Source organism: Phodopus roborovskii, unplaced genomic scaffold (assembly GCF_943737965.1).
Source record: "Phodopus roborovskii unplaced genomic scaffold, PHOROB, whole genome shotgun sequence".
Lineage (NCBI taxonomy): Eukaryota > Metazoa > Chordata > Mammalia > Rodentia > Cricetidae > Phodopus > Phodopus roborovskii.
Window position 1 is genome coordinate 9,365,271 of NW_026126571.1, and position 20,282 is coordinate 9,385,552.

Genomic DNA, 20,282 nt, shown 5'->3' on the forward strand with positions numbered 1-20,282 from the left:
TGTCTCTGTGCATCTGTACTTGAGTGCAGGTGACTTCAGAGGCCAGAATGTGGCATCAGACCCCACGGAGCTGGAGTTACAGAAGGTCATAAGCCACCCACTGAGGGTGCTGGGAACAGAACTCAGGTGTTCTGTAAGAGCAGTGTCCACTCTTAATCACCGAGACATCTTTCTAGCCATTGTTTTGAAGTTTTGACAAAGAAAAACAAATGATAAAATAAAACTCAAAAAAGATGTACCGGTCATTATCAAATTCACCACTAAACAGAGGGTCTTTTTTTAATGTGATCAAACTGAAAGCTCTACCTGTTGTATTATTTTAGCAATATACCATTGAACTTATTCTATGTCTACACACATATAAACATACATAAAAATATTTTATGTTATAGTTTACATTTATGATGTTATGTATTTATATTACTGTATACAGTGCTTTATGATTTTATTGCATTATTTACTGTGGATGCATATGTTGTGTGAATCTCCTACACCCCCACTCAAAGGCCAAACACAGGAGCTGCTGCTCTCCCTCCACTACATGGGTCCCAGGGATTGAACGCAAGTTGCCAGGCTCAGCAGCAAGCACCTTTAACTGCTGAGCCTTCACAACGGCACATCCAAAGGAAGGGCTTCAGAAGGGTGCCTTTCAGACCATGGCAACCTCTAAGGAGGGCATGGAGCTGGAGACGGAACCTTTCTGACCATGCTTATGTCTAAGGAGACTGAGCTCACAGAATAGAACTTGCATCTTTTCATCTTTTGCTTTGTTATAAGAATAGATTCATGTAGCGTTTATATACAAGAATTGCTTCTTTGAGGTGGTAAGGATTCATAACCTCCTGGGTCCACATTTTTTACTCCTGTATAAAAAGTTCTGCTTCAACTTTTTGACTTGGCGTAGATGAGCATTAGTGAATGAAACTGAGTGCTTGGACTGGAAAACTGGTCTCCTTCAAATGAGTAGAAGCTGTGAGAACTGTGGTGGAGAATATATGTCTGACATAAAAGATAAAGAATCAGAACTGACATTCAGAGCTGTTGGGGGGGGGCAGCTCAGTCCACAGAGTGCTTGATGGACAAGCATAGGGACCTGAGTTCGGGGTATTTATTTATATACTTATTTATTATTTAGTGGGGAGTATCATATGCACTGGACCATGGAGTATATGTAGAAGCCAACATTTAGTAATCTCTCCCTTATGTGTGTTCTAGGTCATCAGGCTGGTACTACAAGCCTTTACCTACTAAGCAATCTCTGGGGCCCCTAGAATCTCAGTTCAATTCCCAGAGCTCACATAAAAAGTCAGGTTTGGTGGCCCATGCTTGTAATCGCAGTGCTGGGAAGATTGAGACAGGCAGATGCCTGGAGGTCTTCAGTCAGCCAGGCTCGCCTAATTGGTGAGCTCCATGCCAATGAGGAACACCATCAGAGGTCATCATTTGCATGTACACACACACACACACACACACACACACACACACCAACTATGTAGATACATATAAAAACAAATCAATGATTGGCATGCAGCACTCTGAAGAGCCATCATGTCAACCCGGCAACCCGGGATGTTGTGCTTTCAGAATCAGCTACACGGTGCTCCCAATGGCCGGTTGGAAAATACTCAGAAAAAAATTAATAATAACCAGTTATACACAGGGAAGGAAACAGCAGTGACTTAGGGGAGCTGACAAGGTTGTAACCCAGCCCTCTCAACATCGGTTCTAGCGATGTGGTGCGGCTTGAAAAACCTGAGTTGGAGGAGCAGCGAATCAAGCTCATTGTGAGGATCAATAGCGATAAGAACCAGCTGAAATCTATCGAAGACAAGATCCTGAAACTGCTCTTTACATCTGAAGGGAATATTCTGGATAATGAAGAGCTCATCGATACGCTCCAGGACTCAAAGGCAAGTGACAGTCTCTGTTTGCAGAGAGTGTGTTCATCCATCCATGAAAGTGCAGGCCTGTCCCAGCATCCAAGAGGCTGAGGCAGGAGCATCAAAAATTGAATGCCAACCTGGACCATAGTGAATAGCAGAGTAGCCTGGATTATATAAGGAAACTCAGTCTCAAAACAAGAAATGTGTGGCTCCAAAAGTCGTAGTTTAGGGGCCTGGGTGGCTCCCGGGTGGCTCGAAGGACCTACTACTACTGTAAAGGATCCAGCTGTTATTTGCAGCACCTACATGGTGACTCGACTGGGCGTGTTCTCAAACCCGCACTATTTTTCAGTAACAGATCCCTGAGAACTTGTGTGTTTGTCTAGATCACTTCGGGTGCCATTAAAACCAGGCTGAAGGAGGCAGAGTCCACCGAGCTGATGATCAACGTGGCTCGAGAGAAGTACCGCCCGGTGGCCACACAGGGCTCCGTGATGTACTTTGTCATCGCCAGCCTCTCAGAAATCGATCCTATGTATCAGTATTCGCTGAAGTATTTTAAACAGGTGACTGCCTTTGTTGTTGTGACTTCCCTTTGACAAGCCACGGATCAAGTTTAGGGGTAAAATCCTCTGGGACTCGGGGTGCAGGCACGGAGTTCAAGAGTGGGCCCATCTACCAAATCGCCCAGTGTGTGCAGAGTGCTGCAGAGGGAGAGGAGGGCCAAGCTTGGCAAAGCCCCTTTCCTCTCCGATCCCTCAACTACCTAGCTTGCTTGCTTTTCCTCTGGTCCTTCTGTTGTAAGAATCTCTTTAGGTCAGTGATCCTCAACCTGTGGGTCGTGGCCCTCTAGAGGTTCAAACAACCCTTTCACAGGGGTTACCTAAGACCTCAGAAAACACAGATGTTTACATTACAGTACATAGCAGTGGCTACAGTTATGAAGTAGCAACAAAAATTTTATGATTGAGGTCACAACAACATGGGGGATTGTATTAAAGGGTCCCAGCATTAGAAAGTTTGAGAACCACTGCTTTGGGGTTATGGAGATGGAGTAGTGGTTAAAGTGTTTCCTACTAAAGAATGAAGACTAGAGCAAATGCCAGGTGGCCAGGGCACCTCCCTATAATCCCAGCCCCGGAAGGCAGAAGGCAAAAAGAGCCGGGATCCCCAGAGCGAGCTGGCTAGCAGCATTAGCCATGTGGATGAGTGTTGGGTTTGACTGAGAGACCCTGTCTTAATAAGTAAGATGGAAGAGTGATTGGGGGTGATTCCCAACATCAACCTCGGGTCTCCACATGCATGTTCACATATGCACACATGTTCACATACACACAAAGCATGCATAAATACACTCACGCATAAACATCTCACATACACACATACACAGGCACACCACACAAGCAAAAATGAAAACTCGTCTCTTTCTACCTTGTGCTGAGTTTCTACTCCGCAGTAGGCTTGGTAGTGTGACAGCATCCTTCCTGAAGCTGGCTCCTGCGTCTCCCCCACCCCTCCCCGGAGTGCTTCCTCCCCGGGCTGCACCGACTTCCTGGTACCTGTGGTTCAGAGGATTCTCTTTCCTTTGCCCCTTCTCCATTTCACCATCACCCGACTGTGAGACATCCCTGTTTTATTTCAGTATTTCTTGCCTCACCGTCACACCTGACTCTCACCTGATCTCTCCTGAGGAAGTCTGAATGCTTGCCTCGCTGTCTTTATAGCCACGCTCAGAATTTACCACGAGCAGAGTGCCTTCCGAGTCACGGAGCTTCCACAAGCTCTGTTGGGCTCGTTGATGACTTCAGGGAAGCAGAGAGCTCACCCCACAAGTACTTCACTAGCCCAACCTTCCACCTCCCTGCTCCTCCCGTCAGGTCTATGTTGTGTCTTTTATCTAAAAACTAAATAGTTAGAGGGTGGGGAAGAGTAGGGATTTTAGCTAAAAATTATAAAAACAGTATGCGGTGCCTATTTTTATGCACATACAAAAGCTTGGAAGGAAAAAGTCAGCAAATAAAAATTATTATGTGTGTTTACGATATCTATAGCGTGTCATGGGATTCATATAGATATTATAAAGGTGACAGTAGAGGAGCCTATCCATATCCTCACAGTCACCCATAGTTTTATAGTAAAAGCAATCAACAGCTACTCATTGAAGCAGGAACCCAATAGAAGACTGCAATGGTGTTTTTTACAGGCTTCGGGTCGTATCTTAGATAGACTTGGTCATCCTACTACCTTCTACTCAGTGTTCTCCAATCTCCCTCTTCCGTGTCTCCCCATCCCCTAAGCTCACAGCACATGTTGTCCCTTTCTATGTGGGGCAGTTTAGCTTACTCCGCTTTTCTAGTCGTCCGCATCCATGCCCATGGCGATGCAGCAAAGGGTTCCTCCTTCTGTGTGGCTGACCCCCTGGGGCACACCAGCCAAGCTGACCAGGCTGTGCACAGGCAACGACTCCCTCACGTGGCTGGGTTATTATTAGCCACTCGAAGAAGTGGGTCTGGTATCTCAAGAAAATAACCACACGAGCCGAAAGTGCCGGAAGTGTTTCAGCAAGGCAAAAGGTTTGCTTCTTCAGAACAGTGCCTAGCTGTGCCCTCTCAAGGGGGCAAGTGCACCTGGCAGGAGCCCCGCAGGGTTTAAATCCCTAACTCAAAGGGTCCTTGCCTCACTCCAAGTGGCCACATTCTCCCTTGGCTGGATAATTTTAAATGCCGCTGTTGAGAAGCAGAATGCAATTTGGAGCACAAAGTGCAATCTTCAGCACATTTGGATTTCAGGAAGTGCTGTTGGCCCTGAGGGAGTTTAAATCTCTTCCAAGCAGTTTCTTTACAATTTTTTTATGGTTTTGTTTTATTTAACTCTTTAGGGGGAAAAAACCCAGTACATCTTGTTTACAATTCCCCATCTTTTGATTTTCTTCAAATTTAATTAACATTGGCCAGCTTTCCGGGTTTATGGTATTCGTCGGGAACATATGCTAAAATATGGGGAGTCTCTTACATTTGTTTAGATTAGTAGTTGGACTAACCCTCGTGTGCACTCGATCATCCAGCCTCACAGCATCCAACCATACGCATCCATGGTCAGTGGTCACTCCAAGGCCTTGCTCATCTTGCCACAAGAAAAATGGGGTGGGTCCCAAGAGGGCATCTCCCTGAAGCAAAGGTACTAAGAACCCAGGCAAGGTTCCTGGTCCAACCCGAAGAGGTATGTATGGCAACTCAGGCTAAGGCCTAGCAAATTGTTCACGGTAGTCCAGACTTGAGGGAAGAGGATAGAGCCCTGACTCCAGATGGGAGAAGTAACCAACAATTCCAGCAGTTATTTCTTTCACCTGATAGGCCAGTGTGCCACTCACTCCACCTTGCCTAGGGTGGAGGGTGTCCCTCTGCAGCTGTAGTCTGGCCTCCCTGAAGGCGGTGCTAAAGCTGTCCCATCCCTCTGTCCTCCAGGCTGTACAGTGTGTAGCACCACATGAATCTCTTTGAGTGAAGAGACTGTTTCCTTTCATCCATAGCAGTCCATCAATTCCCGTGAAAATGGAAACCCCTGGACAAATATGACACGAAAACGAGCCAGATTTTCCTCTAGTGTTCTTCCTGGTGCAGAACACAAACACACCAAGTTGAGATCCATTCTAGATTTTCCCCACAGCGTTCGACTACTACTTTGCTCACGGGATGTCAAAATGGGTCAAGAGTTGCTTCACAGAGGATTAGTCAAAAGTCTTCTCTCTTTCTCAGCTGTTCAACACAACAATCGAAACTTCCGAGAAGGTGGATGATCTGCAGTACCGCCTGGCCATCCTCCTGCAGCAGACCCTCCTCACTGCATACACCAACGTTTCCCGGGGGCTCTTTGAGCAGCACAAACTCATCTACAGCTTCATGCTCTGCGTCGAGATCATGCGCCAGCAAGCGCAGCTGACTGAGGCAGAGTGGAATTTCTTCCTCCGAGGTTCTGCAGGAATGGAGAAGGTACCGCAGAGGGTGAAGGGTCTCCCAACTTTCAGCTCATGAGTCACTTTTCTGATTGTTGTGACCAGATAATGACAAAACAGTTGACAAGAGACATCTTGAGGAAGGCAGTGTGCCCTTGAACCCAGCAGTGGGCACAGTCTGCCGTGCAGGGATTGGCATGGCAGCAGAGCAGAAAGCACATGGTCACACTTCCTCCTGAGTCCGGAAGAAGTGGGACCTACAGAAAGGTTGAAAGCAGCTCGTAGGAACAGGTGTTAATGTCTGTTTGATTTGGAGTGCTATCCTGGGTCAGTTAAGTAAATTCTTCCCTCGTAAAACTCTGTTAAAGATTTCGGGGGGGGGGGTGGAGTGTTCCTCATTTCCTCCCGAACCATGTTTTCTGTTCAATAAATACAGAGCAAAGTCCTTCCTTGTTAGGGACAAACAACAAGGTCAGAGATCAGACACATTAACTGATAAGCTACTGACAGGCCACTAACCATGAACTGTAGAAATGGAAGGGGAAAAAAGCAAAGGAAGGGAAGTGGAGAATTCAAATTTGGGCATGGTCTTGGTCTAAACAAACAAACAGTGGTGCCAGGCAATTAAAAGCTCAAGACCCACCCCCAATTACCCACTTCCTCCAGCAATACCCCACCCCCTAGAGCTTCCACTGCCTTAACCGGGGTGCCATCAGCTAGAGACCCAGCTATCCATTGGGTAGCTGGTTTTCAAGTCTCACTACATAAAAAGCATATCTCGTAAGGATGTCTGCCATAGAATGCGATCCTTCTAAAGATTGGGCATAGTAAATTGAAAACCTTTTGGAAAGAGCTCAACATCTGGACACTGTTATGAGTGTCCGAGATTTAAAGAGGGGTTAACAGAAATGAAAGTAAGTTGACTTCAACTCTCATGGATGGCATTGAGAGGATCCAGACGTCTATACAGGAAGGAAGTATAGATGTAATTTTTAGAAATCCAGAAAATAGGAATTAGAAGTGTCTGGGGAGTTGGAGAGAATGACTGATTTGCTACAATCTCATGATGAAATCCAAATTGCTTCTTATAGACCAAAGGGTGTGAGATCTGGAGATGGAGACTCCTTCCGGTGAAGACACTTTGACACCTTGTGCAAATAACAAGGGCTTTAAAATATTACACAAGGGACTGGAGAGGGGGCTCAATGGATAAGAGCATTTTCTACTCTTACAGAACCTCTGAAGGCACCTGTGCACACGTCACACACACACACACACACACACACATAGTAAAAATAAATCTTTTTAAATAGAACAGAATCACACAAACTTACTTGAATGAGAAGGATTTGAGAAAACTGTCTCCAACTTTGAAAGATGTTCTACTGTGGGTGAGACGCTGCAAGCAGCATCTCAAGCTGCAGAGAAATCTGTTGTGAAAGAAAGAAGCAAGGTTTGCACTGAATTAAAGAAACTGCCATGGCCACCACCCTGAACAGTCAGCAGCCACCAACACCAGGGCCCTCCACCAGTGAAGACATCACAACTCAGCAAACTCAGATGATCATTAGCAACTTTTAGCAATGGTGTTTTAAATTAAGGCATATGCATCTTTAGGCATAATGCTACCTGTTGCATATGTGATAGACTACAGTATAGTATAAAATAATTTCATGTGCCCTGGCAAACCAGAAACTTAATATAACATGTAATTCATTATCCACCCTATTGCAGAGATCTGGAGTTGAACCTGAGATGTCTCCTAGAGTATGTTTAGAGGATTAAGTCTTCTAAAACTGACTGTGGAGCAGTTACACTTATCTGTTAATATTCAAAAGTCATTGGGTTATAGCAGCAGTTTTCATCCTGTGTTTTGAGACCCCTTTGGGGATTTCTTATCAGATGCCCTGCATATAAGATATTATGACTTATAGCAGCAGCAAAATTAGTTATGAAGTAGCAATGAAATAATTTTATGATCAGGGTCACCACAACAAAAGGAACTGTATTAAAGGGTCACAGCATTAGGAACATTGAGAATCGCTGGGTTATATCCTTTAAATGGTTGGACTGGTTGGTGTGTAATTTGTACGCAACAAACTGTTTGAAAACATAGTCCAGAAAAGCTGGGAAACAAGGAGGACCTTAAGAGAGACATACATGGTCCCCTGGAGAAGGGGGGAGGGACAAGATCTCCTGAGCAAATTGGGAGTGGGGGGGGAGAGTTGGGAGAAAGAGAAGGGGAGGAGAGGAGGGGAGAGGAGGACATGAGGGAGCAGGAAAACTGACTCAGAGGAAGAATAGAGAAGAGCAAGAAAAGAGAGACCATAGTAGAGAGAGCCAGTATAGTTTTAAGGAGAAATCTGGCACTAGGGAAATGTCCAGCGATCTGCAAGGATGGCCCCAACTAACAATCTAAGCAATAGTGGAGAGGCTACCGTAAATGCCTTTCTCTGATAATGAGATTGATGACTTCCTTACATGCCATCCTAGAGGCTTCATCCAGTAGCTGATGGAAGCAGAAGCAGACACCCACAGCTAAACACTGAGCCAAACTCCTGGAATCCAGTTGCAGAGAGGGAGGAGTGATGAGCAAATGGGTCAAGACCAGGCTGGAGAAACCCATAGAATCAGCTGACCTGAACTAGGGGGAGCTCATGGACCCCAGTCTGATAGCTGGGAAACCAGCATAGGACCAACCCAGACACCCTGAATGTGGTGTTAGTTAGGAGGACTGGGCAGTCTGTGGGGCCTCTGGTAGCGGATCAGTATTTATCCCTAGTATACGAATGGACTTAGGGAGCCCACTCCACATAGAGGGATACTCTCTCAGCCTAGACACATGGGGGAGGCCTAGGCCCTGCTCCAAATGATATGACAGACTTTGATGATCCTCCATGGAAGGCCTTACCCTCCCTGGGGAGCAGAAAGGGGGATGGGATAGGGGTTGGGGAGGTCAGGGGAGGAGGGGAGGGAGAGGGAACTGGGATTGATATATAAAACAAGCTTTTTTTCAAATTTAAATAGAAAGAAAGGTAGGAAGGAAAAGAGGGAGAGAGGGAGGGAGGGAGGGAGGGAGGGAGGGAGGGAGGGAGGGAGGGAGGGAGGGAGAAAACATAGTCCAAAACCTCAGGCATCTATTTAGGGAAATTTCATAGAACTAGTCTTAGTCTGCAATCATAGTTACTTTTCTTTTGAAAAACTCTTTAGCCTTATGTAAATACTTCATGGAATGTTGCCTGGTGGCACAATGGAGATTTCTAGTAACATTTGAAGTAGCTCCTATTTATGCTCACCACAGCTACAGTGTGTGTGTGTGAGTGTGTGTTCTTAAAGGCTTGTCTTTTGAATTGTACGCACTTTGGGGGGGCGTGGCCACACACAGGCTGGCCAAGTCCAGGAGAGGGTGTCAGATCCCCTGGCACCAAATTCACAGGAGGGTCTAAGCTGTCTAGCATGGCTGCTGGAATCTGAACTCAGGTTCTGTGCAAAAGAAGCAAGCGTTCTTAACCTCTGAGACGCCTCTCCATCCCTGCAATTGCCTTTTTACTGTCTTGGTGCTGGTGTTACTCCACTGTTGAGCTTTCCTCGCCTTCCTGACCGGGTCCATCTTGGTCTCTGCTTTAGAGTATAGTTGTACAAGGAAAAGAAGATGGGTGTAGGATGAGGCGGGAGAGCCAGAATGTGAGCATAACAGATTTACCTTCACTCCCTCACCAGGTCAACTCTGCTCTCTGCGGCGTCCACCGGAAAGGCTCAGTACCTGTCCTGACGTGCAGAGCAGTCCCCTGAGAGCTGCAGTTGACACAGCGCTGTGCCTTTTGCCTTCTTGCTTGCTTCCTTGCTTTTTAAGACAATAGAGCTTAGGCTGGGTTTGAACTCATGGCCCTCCTGTCTGTAGGCTATTTTCCCGTCCTAGCAGCCACTCCCAAATAGCCACTCTACGGCTTACATTAACTGTAAATGCTCGGCCACTAGCTCAGGCTTATTACTTGCTAGTTCTTACATTTTAAGTTAACCCATGGGTCAGTCCCATTATTAACATGACACATTCACCTCCCGCTCCCTCTGCATCTGCCAGTGACTCCTCCGACTCCGCCCTTCCTTATCCCACATTCTTGGTTTGGCTTTCCCACCTAACCGTGTCCTGTTCAGCTACTGGCGAGTCGGCTTGATTATTAACCCAATGGCAGGGACAGATCTTCACGGTACGCAAGAGGAATTTCCGTAGCACCTGTCTGTCTCCAGTGGGATTAGGGGTGTAACACATTTATTTTTACCACTCCTATTTCATCCTACCTTACTGTTTGTCTTAAGGAAATGTTTGTGGGGGGGCTATGTGGGGGTGCACACATGGGGGTGGAGGCCAGCACAGGATGCTGGGTACCCTCCTCCGGTACTCTCTTTCCCTTGAGACAGGCTCCACTGGCCTAGAGCTCACTGGTTTTTGGTTAGCAAGTTCCAACTCTCCTCCTGACTCTGAAAGATGTAGACAGTCACCCCCAAATGTTCCCCCTGATGCTGAGGAAACGCAAGCCCTCGTTCTTGCACAGAAGGTCCCCGCTACCCAGGGGCCTCTCCCGGACCCGAGAATGGCTGTTTCTAACATGCTGTTACAGCATGGTATTTTTCCCTAGACAAAGTAGAAGTGCGTGCCATTAGGGTTCCCCCTGTAATCTCCTGCTCCTGCTCTGTCTCCCTGTAGGAGCGGCCTCCTAAGCCGGAGGCTCCCTGGCTGCCTCTTCAAATGTGGTTCTCATGCTGTGACTTAGAAGAGTTCTTTCCAGTTTTTGAAGGACTTACGAAATATATACTGCTACATCCCATAGCTGTGCGCTTAGGTAAGATGACAAAAAGTACTGTTGTTGAGGGGGAGAGGGTGAACAGGCTCCTGAACCCTGACTTTAATTCGTGCATTCACCCTTTCTCCAATGTCTATACTTTTTGTCAAAAAAAAAAAAAAATTATAAGTTAATCACTTTTACAATGTCTTGAATTGAATGGTCGGTCCATGAATTTTGAATATTTCAAGGCCATTTTGCATGCTGTGTGTTTGTGAGTGAGCGAGAGAGAGAGAGAGAGAGAGAGAGAGAGAGAGAGAGAGAGAGATGAGAGACAGGAACTGGCATCAGATGTCTCTCTACTATCACTTCTCCCTCCACCTTTTATTTTTTGAGACAGGGTCTCTCACTGAGCCGGAAGTTAGCCATCTCCACCAGGCTGGCTGGCCAGAGACCCACCTGCCTCCACTGTCCATTACTAAACTTACAGGCAAGAACAATAACACCTGACTTTTACATGGGTGCTGGGGATCTGAACTCGGGTCTTCATGCTTCCCATTAGGCCCCTTGCCCATCTTCCCAGGCCCTGCTCTACCACTTTTAAGGCAGCTGTAACCGCATTTCATCGATCTTTAAACTTTTTTAAGGGATGACGTGCACACTGAGCAGTCAGAAGTACAACTTGACGCCACACACGCACACACTTATAAAGCACCACTGCACTGAGAAATGGGACCGTGCCAACATCCCAGAATCCCTCCCACCTCTCCACGGTGCCTTTTCCCCGTGGCCACAGGCAACAACAGCTCCCAACTGTAAGGTTTTCTCTTCCCCGTTTGACTTCATTTGTGTTCTTTCCATTTTAAAACTAAAAGCTCTTGTAGTTCAGAAGCAATTAATATTTGGGGCGGGGGGGGGGGCTTATCTTATGGATCAAGTTGAGTTATATAATGAAAATTACCCTTGTGCTTTGCATGAGGTTGATTCTTTATGGTTCCTTAGACATTCTGGCAGCCTGATGCATGTGCTGTCTCTGGAAAATGTTCTGCGCATCTCATTTATTGAAGGCAAGATATATAAGTAATGGGGTGTCATTGTTTTGGTTTCAGGTGTATCTTTGGTGGGGTGTTGTTGTTGTGAGGCACGCAAGAGTCCCTATTAACAGTCAGGTTTTAGTCCGTTGTATTTATTTCAGATATTGACCTATTTCTGTTTTCCAAACTGATGAAGATCCCCCCCCAAGGATATTTGGTAATGTCTGGAGAATCCCCCCCCCAAGGATATTTGGTAATGTCTGGAGAATTCCCCGCCCCCCCCCAGGATATTTGGTAATGTCTGGAGAATTCCCCGCCCCCCCCAGGATATTTGGTAATGTCTGGAGAATTCCCCGCCCCCCCAGGATATTTGGTAATGTCTGGAGAATTCCCCGCCCCCCAGGATATTTGGTAATGTCTGGAGAATCCCCGCCCCCCCAGGTTATTTGGTAATGTCTGGAGAATTCCCCGCCCCCCGAGGATATTTGGTAATGTCTGGAGAATTCCCCGCCCCCCCCCCGAGGATATTTGGTAATGTCTGGAGAATCCCCCCCCCGAGGATATTTGGTAATGTCTGGAGAATCCCCCCCCGAGGATATTTGGTAATGTCTGGAGAATCCCCCCCCCCGAGGATATTTGGTAATGTCTGGAGAATTCCCCGCCCCCCGAGGATATTTGGTAATGTCTGGAGAATCCCCCCCCGAGGATATTTGGTAATATCTGGAGAATTCCCCCCCGAGGATATTTGGTAATGTCTGGAGAATTCCCCGCCCCCCCCCCAGGTTATTTGGTAATGTCTGGAGAATTCCCCGCCCCCCCCCAGGATATTTGGTAATGTCTGGAGAATTCCCCGCCCCCCCCAGGATATTTGGTAATGTCTGGAGAATTCCCCGCCCCCCCAGGATATTTGGTAATGTCTGGAGAATTCCCCGCCCCCCCCAGGATATTTGGTAATGTCTGGAGAATTCCCGCCCCCCCCGAGGATATTTGGTAATGTCTGGAGAATTCCCCCCGCCCCCGAGGATATTTGGTAATGTCTGGAGAATTCCCGCCCCCCCCAGGATATTTGGTAATGTCTGGAGAATTCCCCGCCCCCCAGAATATTTGGTAATGTCTGGAGAATTCCCGCCCCCCCAGGATATTTGGTAATGTCTGGAGAATTCCCCGCCCCCCCAGGATATTTGGTAATGTCTGGAGAATCCCCCCCAGGATATTTGGTAATGTCTGGAGAATCCCCCCCCAGGATATTTGGTAATGTCTGGAGAATTCCCCGCCCCCCCCAGGATATTTGGTAATGTCTGGAGAATTCCCCGCCCCCCGAGGATATTTGGTAATGTCTGGAGATAATTTCTCCGTCCCACTGGGGTGGTGTTGCAGGTGAGAAGAGAACCAGAATGCATCTGAGCTCCTTAAAATGCTCGGAACTCTCCACAGGAAGGAACCCGGTCCAGAAGGTCAGCTTTAGTGAGCCTGAGTGGTCCAGAAGGTCAGCTTTAGTGAGCCTGAGTGGTCCAGAAGGTCAGCTTTAGTGAGCCTGAGTGGTCCAGAAGGTCAGCTTTAGTGAGCCTGAGTGGTCCAGAAGGTCAGCTTTAGTGAGCCTGAGTGGTCCAGAAGGTCAGCTTTAGTGAGCCTGGGTGGTCCAGAAGGTCAGCTTTAGTGAGCCTGAGGAGCTGGCCAATGTGGGTTTGCTTTTACTGTCTCGGCTTTCAGATATTTCCTTCTTCCCTTCTTGGCTTCAGATGGATTGTCCACAGATCATCTTAGTTTCTCCCCTACTGGCGTGAAGTTATTTCTCTTTTTCTCAGTAATTACTCATACGTCTAACATCACTGTTTCTTTAGCTAAGCACATCCAGAAAGTGTCCTAGTGTGGAGTCTACGTGGACCAGAATTTCTAGGATCCTAATATTCTCATTTGACTTCCAAATAAAGACTATCAAAAAATGCTACTCAGTGAGGGCATAAAACATAAATTGCACTTGTGTATAGTACATCAGTTAGTGAGCTAGCTAGAGGCTATGGCAGAACCCTACATGAAATCCACTCAACAGAGAAGCCGGAACATGGACAGTTAGGGGTAGACTCGATGAGGCAAGTGTGGACACAGGAAGAAGATAGGAGTTGGGTTGAGAGGGTGGCAGTTCTGGGAGCAGCCCATTACTTCAGGATAAAATGATAAGATGGTGAAGACTCCACAGAACTAAAACTTTACAAGACTGTACAAGTGTCTAAGATTCATGCTCTAAAGCTGAGATTCAGGTCTTCACTGGTGACATTTATCACTGCCACTCAATCCCGTCTTCATAACCGTATCAACATGTACACCTTTTATGACTTTCAAGTACCACAAATTCTATTAGTTGAGAGTGATTACTTAGAATATGCAGGGCTGGAGAGATGGCTCAGTGCTTGAGAGCTCCCTGGCCTTCCAGAACACCTGGGTTCATTTCCCAGCACCCACATCAGGCAGCTCAGAGCCACCTGTAACCCCAGCTCCGGGGGCGAGAAGCCCTTTATGACCTCTTTGGAAACCTGCACACACAGGCATCAGGCATAAATTCACATATAGACACACACATACACATAAATAAAAATTTAAAAATAGAAGGAAGAGTGGAGGTGTATTCATCTATTACATATCTCAATCAAATTCCATGTACCAGAGTCAATATTTCTTCTGTGGAAGGCTAACAGCTGTGTGCTATTTTTCTAATTTTCTTTTTTTTTTAACTTTTTAATTATTTTTTTCTTATTTTACATATCAATCCCAGTTCCCTCTCCCTCCTTCTCTCCCTCTCTTCATCTCTCCCTGCCTCCCTCCCTCCCATGCCCCCTGACCACCCTCCCATCCCACCCCACCCCCCCTAATTTTCTTTTTAGGTGTATTTATTTTTATGTTTATCGGTGTTCTACTTGCCTGTGTGACTGTGAACCGTGAACCATGTGTATGTGTGTGCCCACAGAGTTCAGAAGAAAGCATCGGATCCCCTGGAACTGGAGTTATGGGAAGTTGTGAGCCACCCTACAAAAGCTAGGGATTGAACTTGGGTCCCTGAAAGAACAGCCAGTGCTTTTAACCTCTGAGCATTTCCCCAGCCCCCTGCATGCCATCTCTTAAAACTATTGTATTTTTCCCTGCTTTTCCTACTACCTCCAACAGGCACTGCTTGACATATTTCATGTTCTTATCTAATTTATGTCTTTACTTTGTTATGTTTTTGTTGTATAATTTACATTTTGATTAATAGAACTTGACCTATTGCCTCGATTATGATTACTTTATGTTACTGTAATCATTTCCAATTTCACCTTTAACATAATTAATATATATGTATGTATATATATTCCTTTATTTTTAACCTCTCGATATTATGGTTTTTGGTGTTTTGCTGTTGAATTCTGCTTTGTGATCTCGTTTCAAACTTGTTGTTTTCTAACTAGTTTGAGTAGGGGAGAGGTTAATGTTTTCACAGTTGCTGTTTTATTTTGTTTTGTTTTGTTTTTTGAACACTGGCAGCAAACATAGGTATCTTCTTTTTAACTAGCAACATGTATTTATTTAATTTCAGAGCCAAAGCTGCTTGTATTTAAAAAAAAAAAAACCCTTTAAAATTGTCTTTCCAGGATCTTTTGAGACCTATATTAACCCGCAGCAATGGGAAGGATACCCTAAATCCAAACAGGAAGAGGGGAAGGACCGCAGTTGGGGCACAGACTTCAGCTCTTTCCACAAGTTAATTCTCATAAAGTGCTGTAAAGAAGAGAAGGTGAGTTGCCACTCCTACACCGAAGGACAGCTCCGTAGCGTTTCCACCGCGGATCAGCTGGTTGGCAGTCCTGCATTTACTGCGGCTAACAACAGCCTCGTCTAGGAAGAGGCTTTAGAACGGAAAATGACTGTTTTAGGAGAGTTATGTTTTCCATGCAGGATGAGAGAAAAGCTGGCTGGGAACCTGGTCAGCTGTGCACTATTAGGGAAGCTCTGCCTTCTCTCACATAGGACTGGGGTCTGTTGGAAGGTTTTGGCAGGGAATTGATCTTAGCAATAACAGGGAGGAGGCATTTGATGGGCACAAAACCATAGTCTCCAGCCCTGTTTAACAACTATGGAGGTAGTCTGTGTGAGAGATCGCAGATACCCGAGTTAAGACAGAAGCAGCAGATTTTCGAGAGACAGGGATGTGATGAGGGAACCTGTGTGGTGGCTCCCAGGTTCTGCCTGGGTGCCAGTGGGGCTATTTGTTCCAAAAACTAAGCCAAAGGGGAAGGTTAAGCGTGCGGTAGAGAAGGATGGCCGTGAGCCGCCAAAGCCTGCCCGCTGTCAGAGTGGGATGGCTGTCTGGGAACCCCGAGAGAGATGTGTGTTAGACTTCAGATGAGGGACTCATCGGTGTTCACTTGGAAAGTAAAGCCACCAAGGATATTGTGACTGGGAGAGTAACACTTAGTAGAACAGAAGCTCACTCACGGGGCAGAGGATGATACTCAGATGAGCCCCGCCTCTGAGGAAGGCTCTGAGTAGTCACAAAAGCAGGAAGGGATGCATCGTGGGAAAGAGTAAGGCTTGTAGTTTCATCATGACAAAGTGACAGTGGATGCTGACGGGTCCTTTTCATATGTGCAGATGTGATCCCACTTCTGCTGGCAATAAAGGATTAAAATCACCCGCTAAGAACCCTCACAGTGAGTTTCAGGAGGCGCAAAATAGAAACACAAAGCTGTTCCTTGTAGGAGAGGCGGAGGTAGGAGATGGACACTGTGGGGAGAACTAACCGGAATTAGCTGGAAATGGCTAGAGCATTTCTACTGATGCGGTATTGCCCTATCTCTGTAGGAAAATGGGGTTGGCATGGGGTGCAGACGTCTGTAGTGAAAGTATAACAGCCACAGCGCCATGGAAAGCATGGCTAAGAGGTTTCTAGGAAAAGGAAGTATAGTAAAGAAGGAGGCTTCATTGTGAACAGGTGACAGTGAACTATGGTCGTTAGCTCAGGTTGGCCATCTCCACAGCTATCTGAGGTGAGATGGAGATGGACAAGGGACTTGGCGTTTGGATACTGATTATGCATGCTGACCCTGAGCTTGGCTCGTGTCACCTCGCGTGATGGCAGAGTGGCTGGGACCCAGCAACACGTTGGTAATGACGGCTCTGAAACATATGGAAAGCCTTCAAAGAAAAATGGGACGGTGGCAAAGTGAGGGGCGGCCAGAGAGCAAGAGGAGCTTTGGGGAAGAGGCCACTGTGGTTAGAAGACCCCCCACCGTGAGGAATGGGGCAAGCTGTGTCGTCTGTTTTACGCGACTGCATGTTTGTTTCTCAAGGGGAAAAGAAGCTTTGTTTTAAAAAAAAAAAAAAAGATTTCTTTTACGTGTATTAGTGGTTTGCCTATACATACTTGCGTGCCTGGTACCTACCAAGGTCACAAGAGGCCATTGGATCCTTTGGAAACATATAGGTGCTAAGAAGTGAGCCCAGGTCCTCTGCAAGAGCAGCAAATGCTTTTCATCCCTGGCTTTCATCTCTAGCTTTCCGAAAGAAGTTGTTAATAGGGATAGACGTGTGAGAGAAATGAACTAACTATTCTTTATGTACAAGCTTTATTCTGGCTCTACATTAAACATATTGCTACTTAAGCATGCATACATGCACATTTACTATTCAGTCAGATAAAGGTGAACACTGGCTGTATGCTTGAAATTAATGGATTGTAATTAGCAGCTGTGTGATGCTGTTAAAAGACTGTCCTACAGAAGCATACCGAATTCCTTAAAGGTAAAATGGTGTGACCTGTGAGACTTGCCCTGAAATAACCCTGGGAAATGAAAGAGCGAGCAGAAAAATCCGTGAGGCGAGATCCAGTCTTGTCTTAAGTCTGTAGCTGTAACTCCTGGCCTTTGCTGATACATAGCTGGGCTCTCCGTGATATAAGGAAGCTGGCTCAGCAGTTCAGAGAATATACTGCCTGCCTGTAGTCCCAGCTCCAGGGGATTGTATCCCCTCTCCTGGCCTCTATGGCCTTAATGAGCCATAGGAACGCTCGGTGGGTAAAAGCACTTGCTGTGCAAACCCAGTGATGTGAGTTCAGTGCCCGGACACCAAGGTGGAAAGAGAGAACTGATCTTCAAAAGTTGTCTTCTGACCTTCATACACACACACACACACACACACACACACGCACGCACGCACGCACGCACGCACGCACGCACTCACTCAGAGGTCCTGCACCCAGCACCCAGCACGCAGCCCAGGCAGCAAACATCTAGTCACTTGCACACACATGGCATACACAGATCTAGGGGATTCAGCGCCCTCTTCTGGCCTCTACCAGTACCTGCACTCACATGCACATACCCACATGCAGACATACACATAATTAAAAATAAAGTAAGTTGTGTTTTAGATACCAATGCACAGACCCCCCCCTTCTTAAGAGAGAGAAAACCTGGATAGGAATGTAAGGTGTCCTCATCCAGCATACTACTTTCAACCTTCTTTTTCTTTCCAACTTTCAGGTGGTTTTTGCTCTTACCGACTTTGTGATAGAGAATCTTGGCAAGCAGTTTATCGAGACGCCTCCAGTAGACCTGGCCACCCTGTATCAGGACATGTCCAGCAGCACACCTCTGGTGTTCATCTTGAGCACAGGCTCTGATCCCATGGGCGCCTTTCAAAGGTTTGCCCGGGAGAGTGGGTATGCAGAACGGTAAGGTCACACCACAAAGTTACAGTTGTACATGTCGGTGTGTGTGTGCATATATGCATTATGTATGATATTGTTCACATCAACCTTACACTAAAGTCTATAGAAATATAAGGAATTGGATCATATAATTATGGAGTCTGAGCAGTCCAAGTTCCGCAGTAGGCACCTTGCAGGCTCTGAAGAGCAGATGATATAGAATCCCAGTCTAAGTCTGGGAGGCAGAGATCCAGGACAGGTGATGGGATAAGATCCAGGCCAATGTCTTGAGACCTAAGAAGGGCCTTTGCTGCGGTCTGAACCTGAGGTCTAGAAAATACCGTGCCTCAGTTTGACAGCCAGGAAGACTGAGTTCTCTCCATTCCTGGTGAGCAAGCAGACATACAGAGCCCACAGGCAAATGTGAGCAGTTCGGGGTCACTCCAGACATTGAGTGACACCTCTGCTTCACTACCACACCAGCTGACCCCTAAGCCAACCAACCAGAGGGATTGGTGTGTCGACATTGCAAAGAACCCAAACACTAGGAAAGTCACTAAATAAAAATAGCAACCACAGACGTAGTAACAGTAAACATCAGAGTCAGGTGACAACCTCACTCATATAGTTGCCACATTATATATTCAAAATGTCTACATTTCAAAAACGTAGGAACAAGAAAAATGGGATAGTATGGTTCATTCACGGGAAATAATTAAAAACTTACTTTGAAGAATTAAGACATGGAACTTAATGAAACTTTTAAAATACATTTTAGCTGACCCATAATAACTATGAGTTACTGTGTTATAAGTATATATACATTATACACACACACACAAAGTAACTATGAGTTACATGTCATCAGACATGTGTACATGCCGTGTGTTAGGATCAAATATGTGTGACTGACATGTCCATCAAAATCCTCTCTACCAGCAATTCTGAAATAGGAAGTTAACTCTTGTCAACCAGTTAGTATCATCTTCCTACTCACCTGCACCCTGCACCTGCTGACTGTCCTTTATCCTCTCCAAACCCCTTCCCAGGGTCAGTTTGAACCATGATCCTATTCTATATGGTTTTAAGCTCAACTTTTTTAGACAGACAGTGGTGACACACACCTTTAATCCCAGCACTGTGGAGGCAGATGCAGGCGGATATCTGTAAGTTCAAAGCCCACCTGGTCTACAGAGCGAGTTCCAGGACAGCCAGGGCTGTTACACAGAGCAACCCTGTCTCAAAAACTAAAAATCAACTTTTTTTATTTTCTACATTATAAGTAAGAATATTTAGTATTTGAATAACAAAAACTTGGGCTGTTTTCATTTTACTCATAACAGCTAAATTTTAAAAAGCACAGACAAGGGGCTGAAGGAAAACACAAAAGATGTCTCACCCAAACAAGGATATCAATAAACAGGATTTACGTAAAGAAATTGTAGATATGGGAAACACAATACCGAAGGGAAGGCAGCACTGAAGGGATGCAACACGCATGCGCATGCGAGGGGGCAAGGGAAAGGAAAAGACGCAGAGGGTGTGACCATGCGGGATGCAACACGCATGCGCATGCGAGAGGGCAAGGGAAAGGGGAAAGATGCAGAGGGTGTGAACACGGGTCAACTGACATTGTTCAGAGCAGAAAGAAAACTTAGCAGAAGCCTGAGAGGCGCAAATGAGACAGTCCCAGGGAGCAAACAGAAAAGCGCAGACGGTGTGGCTGAAGACACGGTCCTTGGCACTCACACCGTGTCACAGAGCCTGTGGGCTCAGACTGAGGGAAATGACCAGCTTTCTGCGTGCTCGGCTTATGGGTTGGCCTGGTCTCCACCATCACTTGAGCCAATACGCCTTATAGCTTTCCTATGAACATACACACACACAATTGTGCTGAGAATGTGTTTGCATACATTTTTAAGGAAGATGTGTGTGTGTGTGTGTGTGTGTGTG

The 20,282-nt window shown here is 46.2% G+C and overlaps 1 protein-coding gene across 1 annotated transcript in view; it reads left to right on the forward strand.

The window, feature by feature from the left end:
* Positions 1-20,282, forward strand: part of Dnah6 (dynein axonemal heavy chain 6) — a 152,846-nt gene that overhangs the window by 113,974 nt on the left and 18,590 nt on the right. The window contains exons 58-63 of the mRNA XM_051202998.1: positions 1,730-1,910; positions 2,270-2,449; positions 5,639-5,872; positions 10,541-10,676; positions 15,274-15,416; positions 18,163-18,353. Of these exons, the coding sequence (XP_051058955.1) occupies positions 1,730-1,910; positions 2,270-2,449; positions 5,639-5,872; positions 10,541-10,676; positions 15,274-15,416; positions 18,163-18,353 (1,065 nt within the window). The remainder of the gene's footprint in view (positions 1-1,729; positions 1,911-2,269; positions 2,450-5,638; positions 5,873-10,540; positions 10,677-15,273; positions 15,417-18,162; positions 18,354-20,282) is intronic.